The sequence below is a fragment of the Ovis canadensis genome, chromosome 4, assembly GCF_042477335.2.
Source record: "Ovis canadensis isolate MfBH-ARS-UI-01 breed Bighorn chromosome 4, ARS-UI_OviCan_v2, whole genome shotgun sequence".
Classification (NCBI taxonomy): Eukaryota; Metazoa; Chordata; class Mammalia; order Artiodactyla; family Bovidae; genus Ovis; species Ovis canadensis.
In genome coordinates, this window is record NC_091248.1 from 97,121,980 (window position 1) to 97,145,472 (window position 23,493).

General features: G+C 40.3%; 1 protein-coding gene and 1 long non-coding RNA gene across 4 annotated transcripts in view; one reads left to right on the top strand and one right to left on the bottom strand.

Moving 5' to 3' along the window:
• Positions 1–15,539, top strand: part of VPS41 (VPS41 subunit of HOPS complex) — a 207,725-nt gene extending 192,186 nt beyond the window's left edge. For all 3 annotated transcript variants that reach the window (XM_069588258.1, XM_069588257.1, XM_069588260.1), the window contains 7 exons: positions 2,102–2,156; positions 2,829–2,969; positions 4,208–4,344; positions 11,258–11,357; positions 11,744–11,788; positions 14,103–14,182; positions 14,769–15,539. In XM_069588258.1, the coding sequence (XP_069444359.1) occupies positions 2,102–2,156; positions 2,829–2,969; positions 4,208–4,344; positions 11,258–11,357; positions 11,744–11,788; positions 14,103–14,182; positions 14,769–14,849 (639 nt within the window). In that variant the 3' untranslated portion in view covers positions 14,850–15,539. The remainder of the gene's footprint in view (positions 1–2,101; positions 2,157–2,828; positions 2,970–4,207; positions 4,345–11,257; positions 11,358–11,743; positions 11,789–14,102; positions 14,183–14,768) is intronic.
• Positions 8,088–11,797, bottom strand: LOC138439447 (uncharacterized). Its single transcript, XR_011256733.1, has 3 exons — positions 11,626–11,797; positions 8,876–8,961; positions 8,088–8,263 (listed from the first exon to the last, which is right to left on the bottom strand). It is a non-coding gene; the product is annotated as an uncharacterized lncRNA (long non-coding RNA).
• Positions 15,540–23,493: the final 7,954 nt, after the last annotated feature.

Sequence of the window (23,493 nt, forward strand, 5' to 3'; positions counted from 1 at the left end):
CTGTGCAAAAATTTTTAAGTTTAATTAGGTCTTATTTCTTTATTACTGTTAGGAGTAGATCAGAAAAGATCTTGCTACAATTTATGTCAAAGAGTATCCTGTCTATCTTTTCCTCTAAGAGCTTTATAGTGTCCAGCCTTACATTTAGGTCTTTGATCCATTTTGAGTTTATTTTTGTGTATGGTATTGGGAAGTGTTTTAATTGCATTCTTTTACATGTAACAGTCCAGTTTCCCCAGCAGCACATATTGAAGAGACTGTCTTCTCTTCATTGTATATTCTTGCCTTCTTTGTGATAGATTAGGTGACCACTGGTACGTGGGTTTATCTCTGGGCTTTCTACCCTATTCCACTGATCTATATTTCCATTTTTGTCTGCTACATAATTTTTAAAGGAATTGTGTGAGTAATCAAATTAGTGGTGTTTCTTGCTCACTGTGACCTTCAGGTCTTCTCATTTTTTCATTTAAATGATTGTGTACTGGCTGGCTCAGTGGTAAAGATTCCATACCAGCAAGATCCCCTGGAGAAGGGAATGGCAGCCCACTCCAGTATTCTTGCCTGGAAATCCCATGGACAGAGGAGCCTGGTGGGATACAGCCCATAGGGTCCCAAATGAGTTGGACATGACTTAGTTACTAAACAACTCTAAAACACTGTCTTAGTTTCATTCCAATTCTAAAGTGTTATTGTTTTTTAATGGAGTATAATTACAATGTTTCTGCTGTACAGCAGTATGAGTCAGCTATATGTATATGTATATCCGCTCCCTCTTGATCCTCCTTCCCACCCTGTCATCGCCATCCCACTCCAAGTCATCACAGAGTGCCAAGCTGAGATCCCTGTGCTCTGCAGCAGCCTCCCACTAGCTAGCTCGTTTATACTATTGGGTATATGTCAGGGCTGCTCTCCCAATTCGTCCCACCCTCCCCTTCCCTCCTCACCTCCACGTCCACCAGTCCATTTTCTACATCTGCATCTCTGCTCCTGCCCTGCAAATAGGATAGTATTTACAGTTTTTCTAGATTCTATATATAATGCATTAATATGTGATATTTGTTTTCTCTGACTTCACTCTGTGTGACAGACTCTTGGTTCATCCAGATCACTACAAATAACCAGTTTTGTTCTTTTATCAGTTCAGTTGCTCAGTCGTGTCCGACTTTTTGTGACCCCATGAATCGCAGCACACCAGGCCTCCCTGTCCATCACCAACTCCCGGAGTTCACTCAGACTCAGGTCCATCGAGTCCGTGATGCCATCCAGCCATCTCATCCTGGGTCGTCCCTTCTCCTCCTGCCCCCAATCCCTCCCAGCATCAGAGTCTTTTCCAATGAGTCAGCTCTTCACATGAGGTGTCCAAAGTACTGGAGCTTCAGCTTTAGCATCATTCCTTCCAAAGAAATCCCAGGGCCGATCTCCTTCAGAATGGACTGGTTGTTCTTTTATGGCTGAGTAGTATTCCATTGTACGTATGTACCACGTCTTCTTTATCCATTCATCTGTTGATGGACGTTCAGGTTGTTTCCGTGTCTTCACTATTGTAAATAGTGCTGCATGAACATTAGGGTGCACATATCTTTTCAGTTTTCCTCCCACCTTTGACAGATCCTTGAACAGAGATTTCTTCTAGACCCTGTAAGCCAGCAATAGAAATAGTCCCACCCCAGTGTTTAATTCTTTATGCAGCAAATGTTTACTGCTTTTTACAGGGAACACACAGCTATGAACAGTAGTCCCTTCCTGGAGCTTACAATCCAGTGGAAGGAAACAGGGCTTAGACCAGTTCCATGAAGAAACCTCAAGTAGCAGAAAGAAAGAAAGCTTTGTGGGGAGGAACCTTTGTTTCAGCATCTTGCTTTCTGCCTCTGCTCTGGAATGTTCTGCCTTAAATATGTTATCAGTTAAATTGTGTAGGGTCCAGCATCTCTCAGGGAAATCTGGATAACTACAAACAAAACTTAAAGAGGCTTATTTACTTCTGCTTTGTTTTTAAAGGGAGGCAGTGGAAAAGATTCTTTCAAACTTGTATGTTTAAGTGACTGTAGATATTTGTTTTTATATGATAACACATAACATTTTTACCTTGCTTCATCTGAAGGCTCTTGAGATCTGTCAACAGAGAAACTTTGTAGAAGAGACAGTTTATCTTCTGAGTAAGTAGCTTTGATTCATTTTGGTCCCCATAAACTAGAGTGGGGTGACAACGTGATATAAATTTTCCAAGAATGGACATAGGTTTTAGAACAAAGTAGCAGAGGTTAAAGCCTGTTTTATATAATAATTTAATATTTGGAAAAGGAGACTTCATAGCTCCATAAAGAAGGTAGCATTATTTAATAAATGCTACGGAGATAATAATTAGTATTATGTAATAAAACTATCAGTTCACACTTTACAGTGTAAATCAAAATAAATCGTGGATGGGTTGACAAATTTGTTCTTTTTTTCTTTTTCTGCTTTTCATCAGAAAGAAGTCAGAATCTAACAGACCTGGTTTCAGATTCCAGATTTGCCATTTAGTAGCTCTATGATCTTGGCAAGTGACTAACATGTCTGTCCTTTTTTATAAAACTGAAATATTAATAGAACATACTTCCTCAGGTTATAGTGATTACAGGAAGTAATTCATGTGAAGCACTTAAGTGAATACTCAGTACAAAGTAAATACCTAGAAATTAGGATTTATTTTACTAAGTTACAGTTGTCATATAAGGAAATACGCTTTTTGTCACGCTGTCAAACTATGTAAACAACTAAAGCAAGATGTGGTTTATCTTAAAACGTTTAATTAAATGAGCCTAAACGTGTTTCTCACATTGTTCTAGGCCGAATGGGTAATAGCCGAAGTGCCCTGAAGATGATCATGGAGGAATTGCATGACGTTGATAAAGCGATTGAATTTGCCAAGGAGCAGGACGATGCAGAACTCTGGGAAGATCTGATTTTATATTCCATCGACAAACCACGTAAGTAGAAAACCCATCTGCCTTCATAACTTCTTTCTCTCGATTTAGCCAGTTGTGTCTAGAGTAAGAATCATCTCAAGATGCACTGAGTTAAAAATATGGTGAAGTATCTATAATAAAAATAAGTCAGGTACATAGTATCGATTTCCTAAACTCTCCCTATACAGGGAAGTCTCGAGCCTTAATAATTCATGTTAGCTAGCTGAACTTGATAAAGAACAAGTGATTGACATGATGTTAACTCTGCTCTCATGAAGCATAGTTTTACCTACTGCACCCACACGAAATAAAAGATTCTGGTTTTGTTTGTGTACAGCGGGCATTTATTTTGAAAGTGTGTAGTCTAACCCTTATCAGTTCTCTTTATGGAAACCCATAACCATTACTGGACAGTGACTATATTTGGAGGTTTGCTGCTGTAGCACTGAGCCTCTTTCCTGCCTTGTTTTATCAGTGCAACACCAGGAGTGTCTGTCTGCTGCCTCTCTTTGACCATCTGCTTGGGTCTCCCATTTTGGAAGGAAACAAAAGTTAATGAAAGTCCTCTTTTAAAGATATAGATATGATTCAGAAACTAACAGTCATGGTTTAAAATCTCTCCCTTCCCCCTTCTTACTTTTTGGTCAGAAGGCTTATCTATTTCAAGATTTTCAAGTTCTAGAAACCACTGTTAAAATTTTTTTTTTTTTTCCTGAGATACCAGAGGGTGTTATTCAGGTTCATTACAGATTAAGGTACTTTGAGAATCTAGTTTAGCATACTAGAGTAGCAGTTCAAGGATCTTACAGGAGGTAGAGTGGTAATGAAGCACACTTTGAACCTGGGCCTACCCTGGCTTTGATTTTGGGTTCAAAAATTGCTAGTTTTGTGATCCTGGATGAATTTATTAACGATTCTGTTTTTCCTTTTCCATAAAATGGGAACAAAAAACATTCCCACCTTGCAGAATATTGGAGAAAAATATACGATAACTGCACCATAGTATATTCTCAATAACTATTAAGTCACCTCTCTTTGACATCACAGACTGTGTTCTGAAGTAATCATTTGTTCTCCAATTCATTTTCTTTTAAAATCTCTTCTCATTTAGCTGCTTCTTTGAGGAAAGTAAAGGAAGATTAGTTCTCGGGAGGATTTAAAGTTCGGATGGTTTTAACACTTAATAAAAGGAAATAGCTTTTTGCCTAAAATTGCATCCATTCCATTGCTTATATGTTGATTTCTGTGGTATCCTGTAGCATTTATCACCGGCTTGTTAAACAACATTGGCACGCATGTTGACCCGATTCTACTAATTCACCGTATTAAGGAAGGAATGGAGATTCCTAATTTGAGAGACTCCTTAGTTAAAATTCTACAAGACTACAATTTACAAGTAAGTATCCTTTCTTGAATAAGTGGTCATTGCTGAGTAAATTGACTTCCCTGGTGGCTCAGACGGTTAAGCGGCTGTCTACAATGCAGGAGTCCCGGGTTCCATCCCTGGGTCGGGAAGATCCCCTGAAGAAGGAAATGGCAATCCACTCCAGTATTATTGCCTGGAAAATCGCTGAGTAAATTGACTACTGGATAAACATTTCTAGGGTTTATTGTGGACATCCATTCAATTTGCTAGTCACAGTGTTCTTAGGCCCAGATATTTGGAATATTTTTCAAATAAAGAAGCTACAAATAGCACCCTTTAAGGAAGCATACATATTTTTTATCCATCCCCAGATTTTCTCTCCTTGTGAGCAGGCATTCTGACATTTATAGGGTAAACTTAGCATGGCCTTGGAGCGTGTGAGGGAGTGTTACAGTGGCTTTTAGATCAGACCACCTGAACCATTTTGAAATAGAATGAGCATTGTGTCCATTTGGAGAAATGAAAAAAAAAAACAACAACTTTTTGTTTTCCTTGAAGCCACTCAGTATCGTATTGCCTGAAAGATTTTAAAATACAGAATTTGTTTTACCTTTTGTCAGTTTTTCCAGAGTATTACAAGTTTAGTACCCTCAATAATTCAGAATTTGTGATAAGAGCCATAGAACTCATTATCTTCATATAAATAATTAACATGCCAATCACAGAGCATCCTGATCTTTTCCTTAAAATAGCCTCTAGCAGTGACTGTATTTCGGAATGCTAGTAGCGTCCAGAGAACTTGAAACTATTTAAAGCACATTTCTTGAAAAATTCAGACTGTTCTTTCTCTAGCTCATTTGGAAATGAGTTTTCGGTTAAAGGGGGATGAAATTTCTTTCCTGGAGACAGAGATTTTTGCAGGTGGAGCCAAAAGACAGGGTTGTGGGGAGAGAAGTGGTCTCCAGGGTAGGAATGGGGGAGCACGTGATGAGGATTTGCGCAGCACCCGCTGCACTTGGAGTTCAGGTCAGAGACTGGGTGAAAAGGAGAAGAAAATGAGGAAGATCAGTGGTATCAAAAAGAAAAATAAGAAATGTCAAGGACTGACAGAGCTGGAGGGCCCGGAGCCTGTGGCCAGGGAGGAAGATATTGTTAAACATTCCCAAAGGAGTCTTTATGACTGCGTTCAGAAAGTACAGTGATGGGAGAGGTCATGGGAATGGAATTAGTCAAGAAACTGTGAGGGCAGGAGTTGTCTGGTGGGCCCTGAGCTGTGAGCCAGGGTCCAGCTTTCTCCTCACACTGGGAGTTAACATCCAATAAGCTGACTGGCCTTACTGGACAACTCAGCTTTAAGGAGAATAGGTTTTCCTGAGGGCGGATGTGACAGAACCGGAAGGCTTGGCTTAGAAGGCTTGTAGGAGGTTGAGAGAAACAAGTACTTGGTTTAGGCAAGTAGGAAAACAAACTCTTCTGCAGAAACCTTCCAGAGAAATAAGCATTTGTTTTCAGTGGAATTTGGAGGCTTGTGGGTGACCCAGAGAAAGGTTGCTGGAGGAAGGAGAAAGGCCAGGAAGGAAAGGGAAATGTAGGAAGGGGTTACTAGCTGAGGAGAGGTGACAGGGAGGGGTTTGTGCTTTGTGCAGCTCTCAAGGGATGCAGAAGAACCGTCCAGACCGGAAATGAGTCACTTTATCCTGAAGCATGAATTTGGCATTAGGGAGAGCAGTTCCAGTGTCAGACCCTGTAAAGACCTGGACGTGAGTGAGCTTGACAATGATCTGTAGCTCCTCGTCTCTCAACACCCCCAGTCTGCCTGGAAATTGCAAATTCCAACTTGTCAAGAGGTCGTTTAAGTGTCTCTACACCTCTACCCCAAGAAAGGTGACCAAATAATTACCCCTTCTGTCCTCCAGCTCTCCTGCATGAAGCCTAGCCTCTCAGTTGAAAATTATGCATTACTTTTTTCTCAGCCTCTACAGTACCTCCAAAAACACCTAATAGATCCCTCTTCCTAGGCTCTTTGCAGAGAACCAAGCTCAGGGTCACTGCTAGGTCTCACTGCTCATTAATGTTTTATGACTATATTTGCATAGTTCTGAATCAGCCAGGAATAAAGATAAAATTATTAGGTGCAAAGTGAATTCTGTCTAAAAAATTAGCCACTAATCAGCTGCTAAGTCAATATTTTATCTTTTTCATTACATTTTTAAGTGAGAGCTTTTCCTTAAGATGTGTAAGTGTGCAGCCCCTGGTGTATTAAAGAGGCTGGGAGTTATTTTGCCTGGGGGTCCAAGGTAGCCTGTAATACCCCAACCATGGAGAGGGGCTTCTGGGACAGAATGGGAGGAACTCATGGAGAAAAGGGTGGGGTCTGTGGGAATGGCTGCATCTCTAGTCTTCTCTGGACCTCAGACATCTCCTTGGAGGACGCAGAGAGAAAATGCTCTACTGGGGCAGGTTGTTCAGAGTTCCAGGAGGTACTTCCTGCTTATATATGAAAAGTTTTGAATTATTTTCTATGAAAAAGGATACTTCTTTTCATTAATGACTGTTTATTTTCTTTCCCTGACAACCTACTGGGGATCACTATAAAAATAACTTGAATCTATTTATAGAGCAGTCTGAATTTTCTAGAAAGGTTTCACATACTTTTAAAATTCTGTCTAGTCTTTGTTGTTGTTTCATAAAACTATGGTTGATTTTTATGTGTTTTAACAGGCTAAAAAATTTCAACTCTGACAATGACATCCAAAAAATTTAGGGGAAATTTTGCAGGTCCATGAATCAGCAAGAATCTGGACCCTGTTATGCCTGGGGGCAGGGAGTTGGGGGGAATGACCTTGGGAGACATTAAGAACCATTCAGTAAAATGTAGGAAACTGTGGTCAAGTGTTAGACACAGGTTATCACAGAGCTTCTCAGCACCTTTTTTGCTGATTTGCATTGGTAATCTAAGGGTCAGATTTATAATTCAGTGGACAGAATTTTACAACTTACTTGGTACAGAAAGTGCTTTGGGGGAGGACTCCTCAAGCGAATTGCTGTTTGGAAAGAGGAAAGTTAGAAAGTTGGGGGGAAAAAACTGAACATCACTTCTGGTTTTAAAATTTCATGTTTTCTAAGATGCAACAACTTTTCTCAGTATCACATCTAATTCCGTCTAAATGGAATTAGAAGCTGAAAGCTAAGCTTCAACTGTCTGACATCATTAATGTTAAGGAAATAATTAACCACATTATCAATGTTTAATATTTTTTTTTACACATTTGTATACCTTGTTATATTGTTAGCATGACGGTTCAATGAGGTTCATGAGGTAAGATAAAAGTAGCCTTTATCATACTTTGTAAACGTAAAGTGTTTCTAGGTCTGATTTCAAGACAAATAGCATTTGTTTTGATATAAGTTACTTACAAAACAATATATAATGATATTTCCATTTTTACAAGAAACTGCAATTTCTAAATTTTTATGCTGTGTTTTATATTTGTAAAAATTTTATTTCTTATATTTAGTGGGTTGGCCAAAAAGTTTGTTCAGTTCTTTAAGATGTTATGGAAAAATCTAAACTTTTTTGGCCAACCCAATATTTAGTATTTATATCCACTTTTCTTGCCCTTTTTTTTAAAGAGCTTATTTAGAATTCTTAAGCATCCTAGTACCTTTGCTTTTAAACACTTGAGAGTATTTATCTTTACAATGGTCCTTAAGGAACTCTCATCTCTATTTTATATATAAGAAGACCTGCATTTCAGAAAGTTTTGACTTACCAGTCTGGGAAGGTGATGAACTGGATTTGAACCCAGACCTTCTGACTAAACCTTCTGTACTTCTCACTGGTTGTCCCTTTGGTCCCTGGAGATGCAGTCATTACATGGGCAGGTTGCAACAGGAATATATAGGATTGGCCGAGAAGATGAACAGGTAGCCCGTTGTCTTTAAAGAGCTGTGGGCATGATGTTCGCAGACTCAGACTTTAGTCCCAGCTTTGCCATTAATTCTGTTGACCTTTGGGAGGGGCCTGTAAACTTTCTGGATGTCAATTTTCCCATTACGTTAAATCAATTACTTGTTAAGCCTGGCTGTACACCAGAATATTCTGACTTTTTTAAAGAAAATCACTTAGTTTCTGGTACCACCCCAGATCTGTGGGAGAAGAACAGGGAGCAAATCCGTAGACCACCCTGGTGTTTCTTAAACACTCAGCATGGCACTGGGTTCTGCATTATTTAAGAGCCCCGAGATTAGATGGGCTCTAAAGAATTTCTATCAAATTCTCAAAAGGGTCCTTTCATAAACATGTCTTTCTTTAGCAAATGCAGCTGCATAGCATTAATGTAACATTTCTGTGGAAACCATCCGTAATACTTATTTTGGAGTCTGTAATAAAGTAGCTTAGATTTTTTCCATATAACTTTTTTACACTTGATCTTAGCCAAAATGCCAAGAAGTAATCAGTATATGTTTTTTAATGCTATATGTTTGATTGCTTATAGACATATTGATTTAAATATTTAAGTGCCTACTGTGTTAGATCCCACACTGGATAGGTACTCACAGAGCCTCCACGTATTATCTCATGGACCAGGAAGTGAGCAGAATGCAGCCCTTTGCTCGAGTAGCTCTTGAGCTGAATGAATATTCCTAAGAGAAGCAAAAAGCTTTAACACTTCCATTTAGTTAAATTTCACACATGTACACACACAGTTAAATAAATAAATGACTCCAGACATCTGTTTATCCAAGTTCTTTCCCCATATTTACTTTTTCTGTAATCTCCTGTAGAGGCCTCCCAGGTGTCTCAGTTGGTAAAGAATCCGCCTGCCAATACAGGAGAGACAGGCTTGATTCTGGGTCAGGAAGATCCCTTGGAGGAGGAAATGGCAACCCACTCCAGTATTCTTGCCTGGAAAATTCCATGGACAGAGGAGCCTGGTGGGCCACAGACCATGGGGTCACAGAGTCAAACACACCTGAGCACAATGTACACACAGTCCCCTGTGACTTTGTCATTTCCCCACAGGTCTCTACTTTGAAATCCAGAGACAAATTAAGAGGAAACAGTGGCTGCTTTCTTACCTTTTCTTGGTCTCACATGGGTTTCAACTCACAGTATATAAGCTCGTAATTTCTTCTAAGAGATAGTTTTTAATATTCTTGAAAATTAAAGTTATATAAACATTTAAGATAAAATCTATTTTTTCCTTTAAAATTATTTCTGTTTGGCCTCATCACATAGGTGCTTATGACAACCAATTATAGCGGGGTCACACAGAGTTGGACATGACTGAAGCGACTTAGCAGCAGCAGCAGCAGCAATCACTTAGTTACATGCATACTTTGAATCATTTTTTCAACTCAAACATGAGAACTTAAAGAGTCTTTCTGTCTTATTTCTCTGCAATTCATCTTTGATAATAAACCTGACAAAAGGCAAAGCTTTTTTCAAATAGAATTCAAATCCCATTGCATTGTGATTTAAATGATAGATTAGAAAGTAGGTAAAGTGGTTTCCCAGTCTGGCTCTGGTATCATATCAGGGGTTTATGAAGCCAGGTGACTATCTCATGTGCCATGCTGACGAAAAGCATTACAAGACAGTGTCAGCAAAACAAGACAGTGTCAGCAAAAAGTTCAACATTCAAAGAGTCTTTTAAAATAGAAATTTCAGAAACTTGTCAGCCTTGTATGACATTTTTTTCCCATGGCAGCTCTTTCTAATGAACCATAATAACTTCGCTGATGTACCCTCTTCTTACTACTGTATAAAAGGTAAGCCTAGCACTTGTTGGGATCATTATCAATAATGATGAATTGCAGAGAAATAAGGAAAAATAGGGAGAATCTAGAGTTTTGTGTTAGTTTTCAACAGCTATCTCATAAATACATTCTTAATTAATCTTACAGTAGAACAAAGTATGCTTGTAACAATTACAGAAACTACAACTGACTTTCAGAAACATTTTGCTTTTGATTGACACTATTTGTGTTAAGCTTTTATTTTAGTATTAGAGCAGCTAGGTATGTTTGGTAGTAAGTTTTTTAAAAAAGTTTACCAACATCAGTATTTTTTAGATCTTTTCTACTCTATTTTTCTCATCTTTCTGTATGCTTTCATGATATCTGTTAAAGTTTGTTTTAAATGAATCTGAAAAATTCCATTTCAAGCAGCATTTTGAAGAATGAAACTTCATAGGCAGTTTCTCAACGTAGAAACAGTAAAATCATGCAGTTTCCTGTTCATCAACTCTCGAAATGGTGGGTGCAGAACTTTGGGCATCACTTCCGTTTCCATGGCCCTTTGCCCTCATATAATGAGGGGGAAGCCCTCGGGCTGCATGCACCCAACACTGGTGCTCCTTGGGATTTAGAGGAAGACGTGGTATTACAGCTGATCTGGGATGGAGGACCACAGTTGGCCGCTTCCAGTTTCCTTCCCTGATGGCACGCATTGAAACTGTGAAAGCAGAACAGCCACAGAGGCTTCAGAGTCGAGAGTGACTTTGATGTAAAGAAGGACAGGATGCAGCTGTGTTGTGACCCAGAGCTGGGCAGCAGGGAGACAGCCATGTCTCCATCGTGTGAATTTCCATGGAGCCCCACGGAACCATGTGTGCTCAGACCCATTGGGCCAGAAGAAGATGATGTGGATGCTGCACCAGAGCCTCCCAGAAGGCCTTCAGTGTTTTCCTCTTTGAAAAGCAGCGAGTTCTAGTGAAAAACAACATCTGGCTTAAGCATACCTCACACAGCTTCTCCCAATTTCCAAAACAATACCTACCCCCCAAACCCAGAATGGAAGCTCACAATGTGGCCAGAGGAACTGGTTTAAAAGGGAAAGGAACCACCTCTCCCTGACCCCACCCGAGAATAGTAAGAGGATTCTCCCCCATATTTGAATCTTTTTAAGGTGGCTTTCCTTTTACATTGTGTGCATTAGATTCTGCTTCGTGAAGGCTGTAAGAAGATTCTCGTAGCCGACTCACTGTCCTTACTAAAGAAGATGCACCGAACTCAAATGAAAGGCATTCTGGTTGATGGTGAGTAAAATGGAAAGAATCATATTGGAACTGCATGCCTCGCTTTCAGACAGGACAAAGAGAAACATTGTATAATCCCAAGTGTAGAGTAAGTCCCCTACATATGTTCCAAGAGCACGTTCGTAAATCTGACAAAGTTAGCTGAGGTATCAACTAACATAATTGGCTATGTAGTACTGTACTGTAATAGGTTTATGATGCTTTTTCACACAAATCATACATAACCACCAAACCCAAAAGTAGACATTTTAAATCTACAGTACTTTACCTTGAAAAGTACAGTAGTGTGGTACAATAGCTGGCATCCAGGGGCACGTTTGCATCTCGGCAAGTTCAAAACCTGAAGGTTCATATGTACGGGACTTACTGTGTGCGTTTCCTTGCAGAGGAGAACATCTGTGAGTCCTGCCTTTCCCCTATTCTTCCATCAGGTAAGATGGCTGGGTGGAGGAAAAAAATTCCCAGTTATGTGTTAATGACAAGCAGAGTTAAAATTTTGAAGTTAGCGAATTACACTTTATCAAACTTTTGGGATAATTCAGCTTAGAGAAGAATTTCAGCCATATCCCTACTCAGTTGCATGCTGGGGCTGCCAATTTCTTAGGGGTAAGGTTCCCAAGTTTTAGAGTGAGTCTGCATCTGTGGGTAGGCTTGTTAAAACTGAGACTGCTGGTCCCAACCCCTGTAGGGGGTGATTCAATAGTTCAGGGTGGGACCCAAAAAATCTGTATTTCTAACAAGTTCCCATGTGATGTGGATGCTACTGGTTCAGGGGACAGTCTTTAAGAACCGCTGCCTTAGTATAAAACAAAACAAAATGAAAACTTTCCATCTACTTGTTTAGATTCCAAGGTAGAAGAACTGTATGTATACTTGGGGAAAAAAAATTATAGGTAGCTTTCACTTTTCTTTAAACTTTTCATTGCTTTGTGGCTCTAGGCACCTGAGTTATCTCATACGTATTTCAATGGAAATGGATACTCACCTTTTAATTGGAAACTGTGGTTCCTTAAAAGATGTGCACGTTTATTTGTATGTAAATATATATATATCACCAACTACAATCAAAGCATTTTAGGGACTTCCCTGGTGGTCCATTGGCTAAGACTGTGTGCTCCCAATGCAGGGGCCCAGGTTCAATCCCTGATATGCCACAGCTAAGACCTGGCACAGCCAAATAAATATTAAAAAAAAAAAAAAAAAAAAAAAAAACATTTTACATTCGGCTCATTTAGGATGTGTTAGGCTTCCCTAGTGGCTCAGATAGTAAGGAATCTGCAATCTGCCTGCAATGCAAGAAACCCAAGTTTGATTCCTGGGTCAGGAAGATCCCGTGGAGAAGGAAATGGCTACCCACTCCAGTATTCTTGCCTGGAGGATTCCAAGGACAGAGGAGCCTGACGAGCTACAAAACATGGAGTTCCAAAGAGTTGGACATGACTGAGCAAATAACACACAGGATGTGAAAAGAGAGATTTCCATATTTTGAAGTAGAAATTAAAGCAGTTTTTGAGATGCTAAGAAAATGCTTCATATGTGTAAATTCAACATGGAGAAGCACTACTAGGCCTAGTTTGTGTAGCATTTACTTTGCTTTGAGGGATTATTTAATAGGGCAGGAGCACAGGAAGTCATTTCACTTGGGGTCTTCTGTAGAGGTTTGGATTTTAACTGCTTATGTTAAAAATTGCAGTGGGTTATACACATATCCAGGGCTTCCCAGGTGGGGCTAGTGGTAAAGAATCCACTTGCTGATGCAGGAAACATAATGAGATGTGGGTTCGATCCTGGGGTTGGGAAAATGCCCTGGATGAGGGCATGGCAGTCCACTCCAGTATTCTTGCCTGGAGAATCTCATGGACAGAGGAGCCTGGCGGGCTAGAGTCCATAGTATTGCACAGAGTCAGACACCACTGAAGCAACTTAGCATGCATGCATACACATATCCATTCATGTTCTTTTCCATTATGGATTACCCTAGGATATTGACTGTAGTTCCCTGTGCTACACAGTACGATCTTCTTGTTTGCTGTAGAGCAGAAATGAATACAACACTGTAAATCCACTATAATAAAAAATAGAAAAAAAAACTGCAGTGGGCGTAGGAAAAGCAAGGAGCTTTTGTAGTGTTTTAGTCAATGTTTTAACGGAAGGAAACCACATGCACCTGCACAGTATAGTCAGGTTTCTAATTTAATCTGTTAAAGGTTAAATCTTACCGGAACTCAGCTGGCTACACCAAGCAGGAGCAGATGAGGTGCAGTGCCCAAGCAGACTTCAGCACAGGGCAAGGTCACACCAAGGATGTTAGCCCAGTTCTGCCCTGAAGTCAGTGAAGGGTCTCGGCAAACACAGATGCTTTCAGGCAGAAAGCATCCGTACAAACCACAGAATCCACTTCAGTATGTGTTGTGTCACGATTGTGTACACAGGGCTGAGGGAGGGAGAACCTTGTACAGTCACATACACATGCTGATTTATTTATTTATTTATTTTTTTTTTACAACAAATGCTGTTGCCTTGCCATGAAATCATCCCCAGTGTGTAGCTGCAGTAACTGATTGGGAAGCCAGGCAACTAACTGGGGACCCCAGAGCAACAGGACTCATGCCTGCCCTGTGTTCAACCATGCCACCTGGCTGGGATGCAGTTATAAATTAGCAATCCTCCCAGGGCAGCTTCTGGCTAGAAAATGAAACTGCTGTTTCCCTGAGCTCTTCTTTCTTCCCTGCCCTCTCCCCCTAGATGCAGCAAAGCCCTTCAGCATGGTGGTCTTCCACTGCCGGCATATGTTCCACAAGGAGTGCCTGCCCGTGCCCAGCATGGTGAGTGGGTGGCTTGGCCACCACCAACTTGAAAGCAGTTGGTGCAGCCAGAGGGATGTGCTTAAAATGATAACCATCCTCTTAGGACATCCTCTGGCTCAAAGTTATAACCTTCATCTGTGTCTCACAGTTAGTTTGTCACATCAGAAAAAGTGATGAGCCTGTTTCTCAAATGTAAAACTGCTTAGTACACGATAAAAGCATACTCATGTATGTAAATTTGTTCAGATAAAATCGATGACTGTTGGGCTCCAGAGATGAGAACTATGGGGAGAACCATATTTTACTGTGTCTGACTTTCTCACCCTGATTTCTGTATCACAACACTGCTGTTTTTTCAGTGTCAAGGCGGGTTCCCCAGGGTGCCCCTGGGTAACATTAGGCTCGTCTTTCTGTGGGACATCCTTTGAGTCCCAGAACAACAGCTGGTCTAGACAGAATCCCATGTGAACCAGCTGTACCCTCCAGGGAAAGGAGTGAAATCACATGGCCTCCTCCCCATCCTCCATCAGTGCATCCCATCTGGATATGATAGTAGAAGGAGATGATCTTTTTAAAAGTCTGCATTTTTACTTGCATTTTTTAGACCTCTCCTGCGCAGTTCTGTAACATCTGCAGTGCGAAGCACCGGGGACCAGGAAGTGCCATTTTGGAGATGAAAAAATAGCTCGGTTCTGTTTGTCAGCCTCTTCCTCGCCGCTCTTTGAGGACTGCTTTTGCAGCAACAGAAGCTTTTGTTGACACCAGTGCTGTTAAGAGATTTGTACATGTTTAGATTATGCTTAAGAAGAGCTTCTGCATCATCTTCTGTCTACTAGATGTTTCTCTTTGCAGTTGACAAAGAAGTTAGGGCTTTCCCTAGCCATACCTTGAAAGATGTGCATTCAGGGTCAGTATTTTATCATTTATTTGTTTGACTCATTATTTAGGAAGAGAAGCTGAAGTCTTGGAGCTGGAAGTGATATTTCAGTAAAACTGTCCAGCCATAACATGGACTGCTGAGAGTTGTCCCAGATGGCTGAGTGCCTCACCACTGAGGCTGTCTAGCAACACCTTGGACCTTGTTTTCATATCCTCTGCCAGCAACCACTCTCAGATTCTGGGTTTGGCTTTTTTTTTTTTTTCCCCCTCAGTATGTCATCAACTGTGCTTACCTTTTTAATTGGCATTGAATGAAACATTGTGTGTATTGTCACTGACTATGTGATGTCTGGGAATAACAAGAGCAGTCTGATGCCATGCAGTTTCATGTTGACCGATGACATGTTCTCTGTGTCCCAATGACCAGCAGTGTCTGCCCCTGGCAAGCACTCAGCGTTTGTTGATTGAATAAATGTTAGCTCTTCCCACTGTGAAAGACTCACTTTTACTGGGTTGTACAACTTTAATCAAGCATTCTGGCACCCTCATAAGGAATGGAAGAGAGTTTCAGCACCTAGAGTGTGAGGGACTGTGGGTGGGTGTCGCTAGCAGGGAGGATAGGAGTGATGCTGTGGAATCTGAGAGAGATGCTCAGGAGAAAGGCGGCTGATGCTGGAGGATGGGCATGACAGTGTTTCCTGTAGCCTCCTTTGCCCTTGTAGAACATAGCATAAAACAAAGGGAGAGAATTCAAGCTTGTGCCTATGTCTCATAGTCCCTGGTTTCATTTCCTGGGGCTACATTGCCATCCTCTAACCAGTGAAAAACACATATTCACTGTCCCTGCTCTCTTTGTCCCAAGAGAGGGAATAAATGCAGCTTTCTGTGTCTGCCTTTTTGGGGAGAGGGTGGGATGCTAATGACTACCAAGCACATACCAACTACTGAACTTGGTACAGTCATTCCCATGAGCAGCATCTCATTTCATTCTTATAGGACTCCCCAGACTACCTCCTGACCCCAAGAAGAAGATATTATATCCCCAGGTTTACCAGCAGAGAAATCAAAGTGCAGAGATGTTACCACAAAGGTGACTCTCACTTCAGAGCAGGGCTCTGCTTTAAGAAATCACATGGCCAAGTTCAGAGGAAATGCACAGTGCATCTTTTTGCACTGGGATTAAAGAGAATATTAAGTAGAATACAACAGACTTCACTGGTTAGTCTTAAATATATAGAACTAGAAAGTGTTAGAGGTTGCTGTCAACCCTCTCAGTATTTCCATATTCCACGACTAGCGATATTTCTGCTACACTGCTAAGTTTTCCTTTTAACCAGAGAAATTCTTCCTTCACACACAAAAAAACTTACAAGTGAGCCCAATTTGAAACATAGCTGAAAAGCAAAGCTACTCCACTTACATTTGAGAAGAATGTAGTTGCTGACTTCGAATTTCACGTCCTTTCCTTAAAAGGTTTCTTTAGTGTGAAACTACTAAGTTCAAAGTTATTTTGTAATAACAGTTTTATTTTGCTTTTGCTTTTAGCCCAAAAGACTTTATACTAGTTTAAATATGTCCATCTTTGAAAATTTTTCAGGCATTTTCAATAAAAATGTAACTGGTTGTTCTAGTGCTAAATGATCTGTATTTAATATTATGAAAACAAAAAATTGAGCAATTATGTTTATACTAGTTTAAGTATGTCTGTCTTTGAGAATTTCTGAAACAGTCTCTAGCTTTTAATTTGGTGGTTCTGTTGCTAAAATACATATATTTAATATATGAAAACAAACACTGAGCATCCATATCATGTCAGCAACTGATACAAGCACTTTGCATGTATTATCATTCATATGAACCATATGAGATAGGCATTTATCATTATCATCATTTTACAAATGGGAAGCTGGGCACATAAAGTTTAAACAATTTGTCTTAAGGTCAAGGAGCAGGCAGGGGGTAGAGCTGGAAGTCAAACCCATGCAGTCACCCTTCAGAGCTCCATGGTCTTAACCAGTACCATTTGATTTAAAAAAAAAAAAAAAAGTATTTGACCAGTTTTGGTCAGTGTATAGAAAACAAAATCTGCTATATGAGCAGAAACAGATTTATCATGAAGTGTGGAACAGCTTCCAGAACCACCAAGAAGCTGAAGAAACAGGAGGCAGACCTTCCAGGAATGCCTCACCCGGCCACCCAGAACTGGCTGCCGGGGCCGCCACACCCACTCCACCTCTGTAAGGGGATGAGCTGCACAGAGCAGTGCAGATCGTTCTTTTCAAGTAAACTTCCTATAAATAAAAGGGTACACATTTCTCAGTGTCTTTTCAAGTTCACCCTCAGTAGCACTAAATAAGGAATGTTATGTATGTACCTATTTGTGCAAAGAGACATTTCTGTGTGCTAAATATCACACCACTTGAGCCTGATTATCAGGACTTGGGCTTGATAAATTTTAATCAAAACTAATTTTGATATGAAACAGTAACTTTGACTTCACAAACACTCCTGGACATGAAGCTGAGTGTCCTTTTATAAAATTTAGAAAGAAATGCCCATGTCCTACAATGCAGGTTTAGGGGTGATGAGAAGCAGTGTGATGTTAGTAGTGAAGGTGATGGAGGAGAGAGAAAGAAACACTCAACCTCCAGAAGCAGGAACCCCAGCGGGAGCCAGTGCCCAGGCCGTTCTGTACATTCACCCAGAACAGTGGTGCTGAAATAAAAACATGGTCATGACATTTCTCTTAAGCATCTAATGCCTCATCTGGGCCTTGGCTGACCTCTGTCCACACTGGCACTGGTGGAGATGCCATCATTCCCATAGCCGCCTATCACCTGCATCTGTTGCCAGCATCTCTTGTGATGTGTGCAGAGCCAGCTGGTCTCTGGTCCTTGATCCTCGACTTGACCCTGCTCTCCTGACCACCACAGCTCTGCCAGCCCCCAACACATCTGTCTACCTTGTGACTCTGGAAAACTCATTCAACTTACCCACTGAGGTAGTCTTTCTCTGTTGCTTTCACACCACACCCAAGAGTGTGGGTAGGTGGCAGGAGAGTGAGAAGGGTGGGCATTCAGTTTGCAGACTCACTCCCTCTAAAAGAAAACAGAAAGTGAATTAATGCAAAAGAAACAAAAGAGACCATAGCAAAAATCAACAAAGCCAAAAGCTGGTTCTTTGAGAGGATAAATAAAATTGACAAATCATTAGCCAGACTCATCAAGAAACAAAGGGAGAAAAATTAAATCAATAAAATTAGAAATGAAAATGGAGAGATCACAACAGACAACACAGAAATACAAAGGATCATAAGAGACTACTATCAGCAATTATATGCCAATAAAATGGACAACTTGGAAGAAAGTTGTCCATTTTAGAAAAATACAACTTTATAAAACTGAACCAGGAAGAAATAGAAAATCTTAACAGACCCATCACAAGCATGGAAATTGAAACTGTAATCAGAAATCTTCCAACAAACAAAAGCCCAGGTCCAGACGGCTTCACAGCTGAATTCTACCAAAAATTTACAGAATAACTAACACCTGTCCTACTCAAACTCTTCCAGAAAATTGCAGAGGAAGGTGAACTTCCAAACTCATTTTATGAGGCCACCATCACCCTAATACCAAAACCTGACAAAAATGCCACAAAAAAAGAAAACTACAGGCCAATATCACTGATGAACATACATGCAAAAATCCTTAACAAAATTCTAGCAATCAGAATCCAACAACACAGTAAAAAGATCATACATCTTGACCAAGTGGGCTTTATCCCAGGGACGCAAGGATTCTTCAATATCCACAAATCAGTGTAATACACCACATTAACAAATTGAAAAATAAAAGTCATATGATTATCTCAAGAGATGCAGAGAAAGCCTTTTGACAAAATTCAACATCCATTTATGATAAAAATCCTCCAGAAAGCAGGAATAGAAGGAACATACCTCAACATAATAAAAGCTATATATGACAAACCCACAGCAAACATTATCCTCAATGGTGAAAAATTAAAAGCATTTCCCCTAAAGTCAGGACCAAGATAAGGGTGCCCACTCTCACCACTATTATTCAACATAGTTTTGGAAGTTTTGGCCACAGCAATCAGAGCAGACAAAGAAATAAAAAGAATCCAAATTGGAAAAGAAGTAAAACTCCCACTGTCTGCAGATGACATGATCCTCTACATAGAAAACCCTAAAGACTCCACCAGAAAATTACTAGAGCTAATCAATGAATATAGTAAAGTTGCAGGATATAACATCAACACACAGAAATCCCTTGCATTCCTATACACTAATAATGAGAAAATAGAGAAATTAAGGAAACTTCCATTCACCATTGCAACGAAAAGAATAAAATACTTAGGAATATATCTACCTAGAGAAACAAAAGACCTATATATAGAAAACTATAAAACATTGGTGAAAGAAAGAGGACACTAATAAATGGAGAAATATGCCATATTCATGGGTTGGAAGAATCAATATAGTGGAAATGAGTATGCTACCCAAAGCAATCTATAGATTCAATGCAATCCCTATCAAGCTACCAACGGTATGTTTCACAGAGCTAGAACAAATAATTTCACAATTATGGAAATACAAAATAGCCAAAGCAGTCTTGAGAAAGAAGAATGGAACTGGAGGAATCAATCTGCCTGACTTCAGGCTACTACAAAGCCACAGTCATCAAGACAGTAATGGTACTGACACAAAGACAGAAATACAGATCAATGGAACAAAATAGAAAGCCCAGAGATAAATCCATACACCTATGGACACATTATCTTTGACAAAGGAGGCAAGAATATACAATGGAGAAAAAACAATCTCTTTAACAAGTGGTGCTGGGAAAACTGGTCAACCACTCGTAAAAGAATGAAACTAGAACACTTTGTAACACCATACACAAAAATAAACTCAAAATGGATTAAAGATCTAAACCTAAGACCAGAAACTATTAAACTCCTAGAGGAGAACATAGGCAAAACACTCTCTGACATAAATCACAGCAGGATCTTCTTTGACCCACCTCGTAGAATATTGGAAATAAAAGCAAAAATAAATGGGACCTAATTAAAATTAAAAGCTTCTGCAAAACAAAGGAAACTATAAGCAAGGTGAAAAGACAGCCTTCTGAATGGGAGAAAATAATAGCAAATGAAGCAACTGACAGAATTAATCTCAAAAATATACAAGCAACTCCTGCAGCTCAATTCCAGAAAAATAAATGACCCAATCAAAAAGCGGGCCAAAGACCTAAACAGACATTTCTCCAAAGAAGACATAGATCGCTAACAAACACATGAAAAGATGCTCAACATCACTCATTATCAGAGAAATGCAAATCAAAACCACAATGAGGTACCATTTCACACCAGTCAGAATGGCTGCTATCCAAAAGTCTGCAAGCAATAAATGCTGGAGAGGGTGTGGAGAAAAGGGAACCCTCTTACACTGTTGGTGGGAATGCAAACTAGTACAGCCACTATGGAGAACAGTGTGGAGATTCCTTAAAAAACTGGAAATAGAACTACCATATGACCCAGCAATCCCACTACTGGGCATACACACCGAGGAAACCAGAATTGAAAGAGACACGTGTACCCCAGTGTTCATCGCAGCACTGTTTATAATAGCCAGGACATGGAAGCAACCTAGATGTCCATCAGCAGATGAATGGATAAGAAAGCTGTGGTACATATACACAATGGAGTATTACTCAGCCATTAAAAAGAATTCATTTGAATCAGTTTTAATGAGGTGGATGAAACTGGAGCCTATTATACAGAGTGACGTAAGCCAGAAAGAAAAACACCAATACAGTATACTAATGCATATATATGGAATTTAGAAAGATGGTAATGATAACCCTGTATGCAAGACAGCAAAAGAGACACAGATGTATAGGACAGGCTTTTGGGCTCTGAGGGAGAGGGAGAGGGTGGGATGATTTGGGAGAATGGCATTGAAACGTATAATATCATATGTGAAATGAATCGCCAATCCAGGTTCGATGCATGATACTGGATGCTTGGGGCTGGTGCACTGGGATGACCCAGAGGGATGGTACAGGGAGGGAGGAGGGAGGGGGGTTCAGGATGGGGAACACGTGTATACCTGTGGTGGATTCATGTTGATGTATGGCAAAACCAATACAATATTGTGAAGTAATTAACCTCCAACTACAGATGGTGACTGCAGCCATGAAATTAAAAGACGCTTACTCCTTGGAAGAAAAGTTATGACCAACCTAAATAGCATATTCAAAAGCAGAGACATTACTTTGCCAACAAAGGTCTGATTAGTCAAGGCTATGGTTTTTCCAGTGGTCATGTATGGATGTGAGAGTTGGACTGTGAAGAAAGCTGAGCACCAAAGAATTGATGCTTTTGAACTGTGGTGTTGGAGAAGACTCTTGAGAGTCCCTTGGACTGCAAGGAGATCCAACCAGTCCATTCTGAAGGAGATCAACCCTGGGATTTCTTAGGAGGGAGTGATTCTGAAGCTGAAACTCCAGTACTTTGGCCACCTCATGCAGAGTTGACTCATTGGAAAAGACTCTGATGCTGGGAGGGATTGGGAGCAGGAGGAGAAGGGGACGACAGAGGATGAGATGGCTAGATGGCATCACCGACTCAATGGACGTGAGTCTGAGTGAACTCCGGGAGTTGGTGATGGACAGGGAGGCCTGGCGTGTTGCGATTCATGGGGTCACAAACAGCTGGACACAACTGAGCAACTGAACTGAACTGAAAATAAATTTACATTAAAAAATAAATCTAAAAAAAAGAACCTAAATGAGGAGATATGTAAGAATAAGAAAGTTATCTGATAAACATGGACATTAAGTAGGTGAATCAGCAAATCAAATATTTAACACCCAGGTTATGTTGATTCATCTCAGGTACCCCCATGGCTGATTCATGTCATTGTATGGCAAAACCAGTGCAATATTGTAAAGTAAAAAAATATATATATATAAAACAGTAAGTGAGGTCCTTCTGGTCTCAGAGCTTCTGCCCTCTCTGCAGGGTCCATCTGTGTCGCATCCCCACCTAAGACCCAGTCCTGAGACACAGAGCAAGGCACCCTTCTCAGCTCTCCTCTCCCTGAGCCTGTCTCCTCCTCCTGCTTTACCTTGGTCCAGCGGAATACTTCCTTACTAGGGCAGTGAAACTGCTTCTCACAAGATCAAGTCTGATTTTTGCTGTAAAACTTCGAGTTTGGGTACTCAAAAGGCTGAGGCTGCTGCAAACTCTTGACTCAAAATTTTTAAGAATTTATTTTGGGACTCCTCCTACTTTGCTGTATCAACTCTGCCTTTCTGTGAACAAGGAAACTATTAGAATGCCCAAGGGGGAGAACAACCCATAGCGGTTCCTATATCAAAATATCATGCACCAATTCCACTTATGTGTCTGACCTGGAGTGTGGACTGTGAACTCAGTAAAGAAGAAGGAATGTATTGCCACATGTTTCCTGTGGCAGAGTGATACAAAAGAGGCACTTGAAAATGTGTGTTCAATGAGTGAAAGTAAGCTTAGTCTTCCTCCCCTGTTCAAGATACATAGATATATATATTTTATATATATAGCATTTTATGACATGCGTGGCATGGCTTGTAAATGTGAACCTCTCCTGATGGATGTTCTCATTGTAGACATGCTGTCATTTCACCTTATATTCTTCCCTTGAGAGCCTTCCCACCAGCATTAAAAAAAAAAAAAAAAAGCTTTGCCTCCTCCTGAAAGTTCATGCCACCTGGAACCTCATCTTTGAGTATCCCTCCTCTGCGTCCACATCCAGTCCACCATCTTTTCTCACCCTCACACCATCTTTTGCATTCTCATTGCCGCTCTTTTGCTCCCAGATCCTGACTAGCATCTGGATAAGTTACCTCCTCAAATAAATTGTTCCTGAAAGGAAATAAATATCTTATAATCTCTAAAGTCATGCTGCAGAAGGGACACTTACTAAATGTCCCTTGATAGACTGAGCAAGATACCATTCTCCGTCTGGCTGTGGAGATCTTTCCTTAGGAAGGATTACTGGAAATACGACAGAAAGAGTGGAGAGAGCCTTGCTAGCATGGGTAACTCCTGTGACTCATCTTTCTTGAAACTTGTTGGTTCCATGGATGCACCACTTTCTATAGTTCTGTATTCATACTATGGCTTTCTAAACATGAACTTTCACTGATTAAAAAACAGCTCATACAACTCAATAACAACAACAAAACTGAACTGAAAAATAGAAAACTTGATATTTTGCCAAAGAAGATATAGAGATGGCCATTAGGCACATAAGAGGATGCTCAACATCACTAATAGAGAAACGCAAGTCAAAACTATAATAGTTATTACCTTACACCAGTAAGAATTGCCCTCATGAAAAAGTCAAATAACAAATGCTGGAGAGGGTGTGGAGAAAAGAAAAC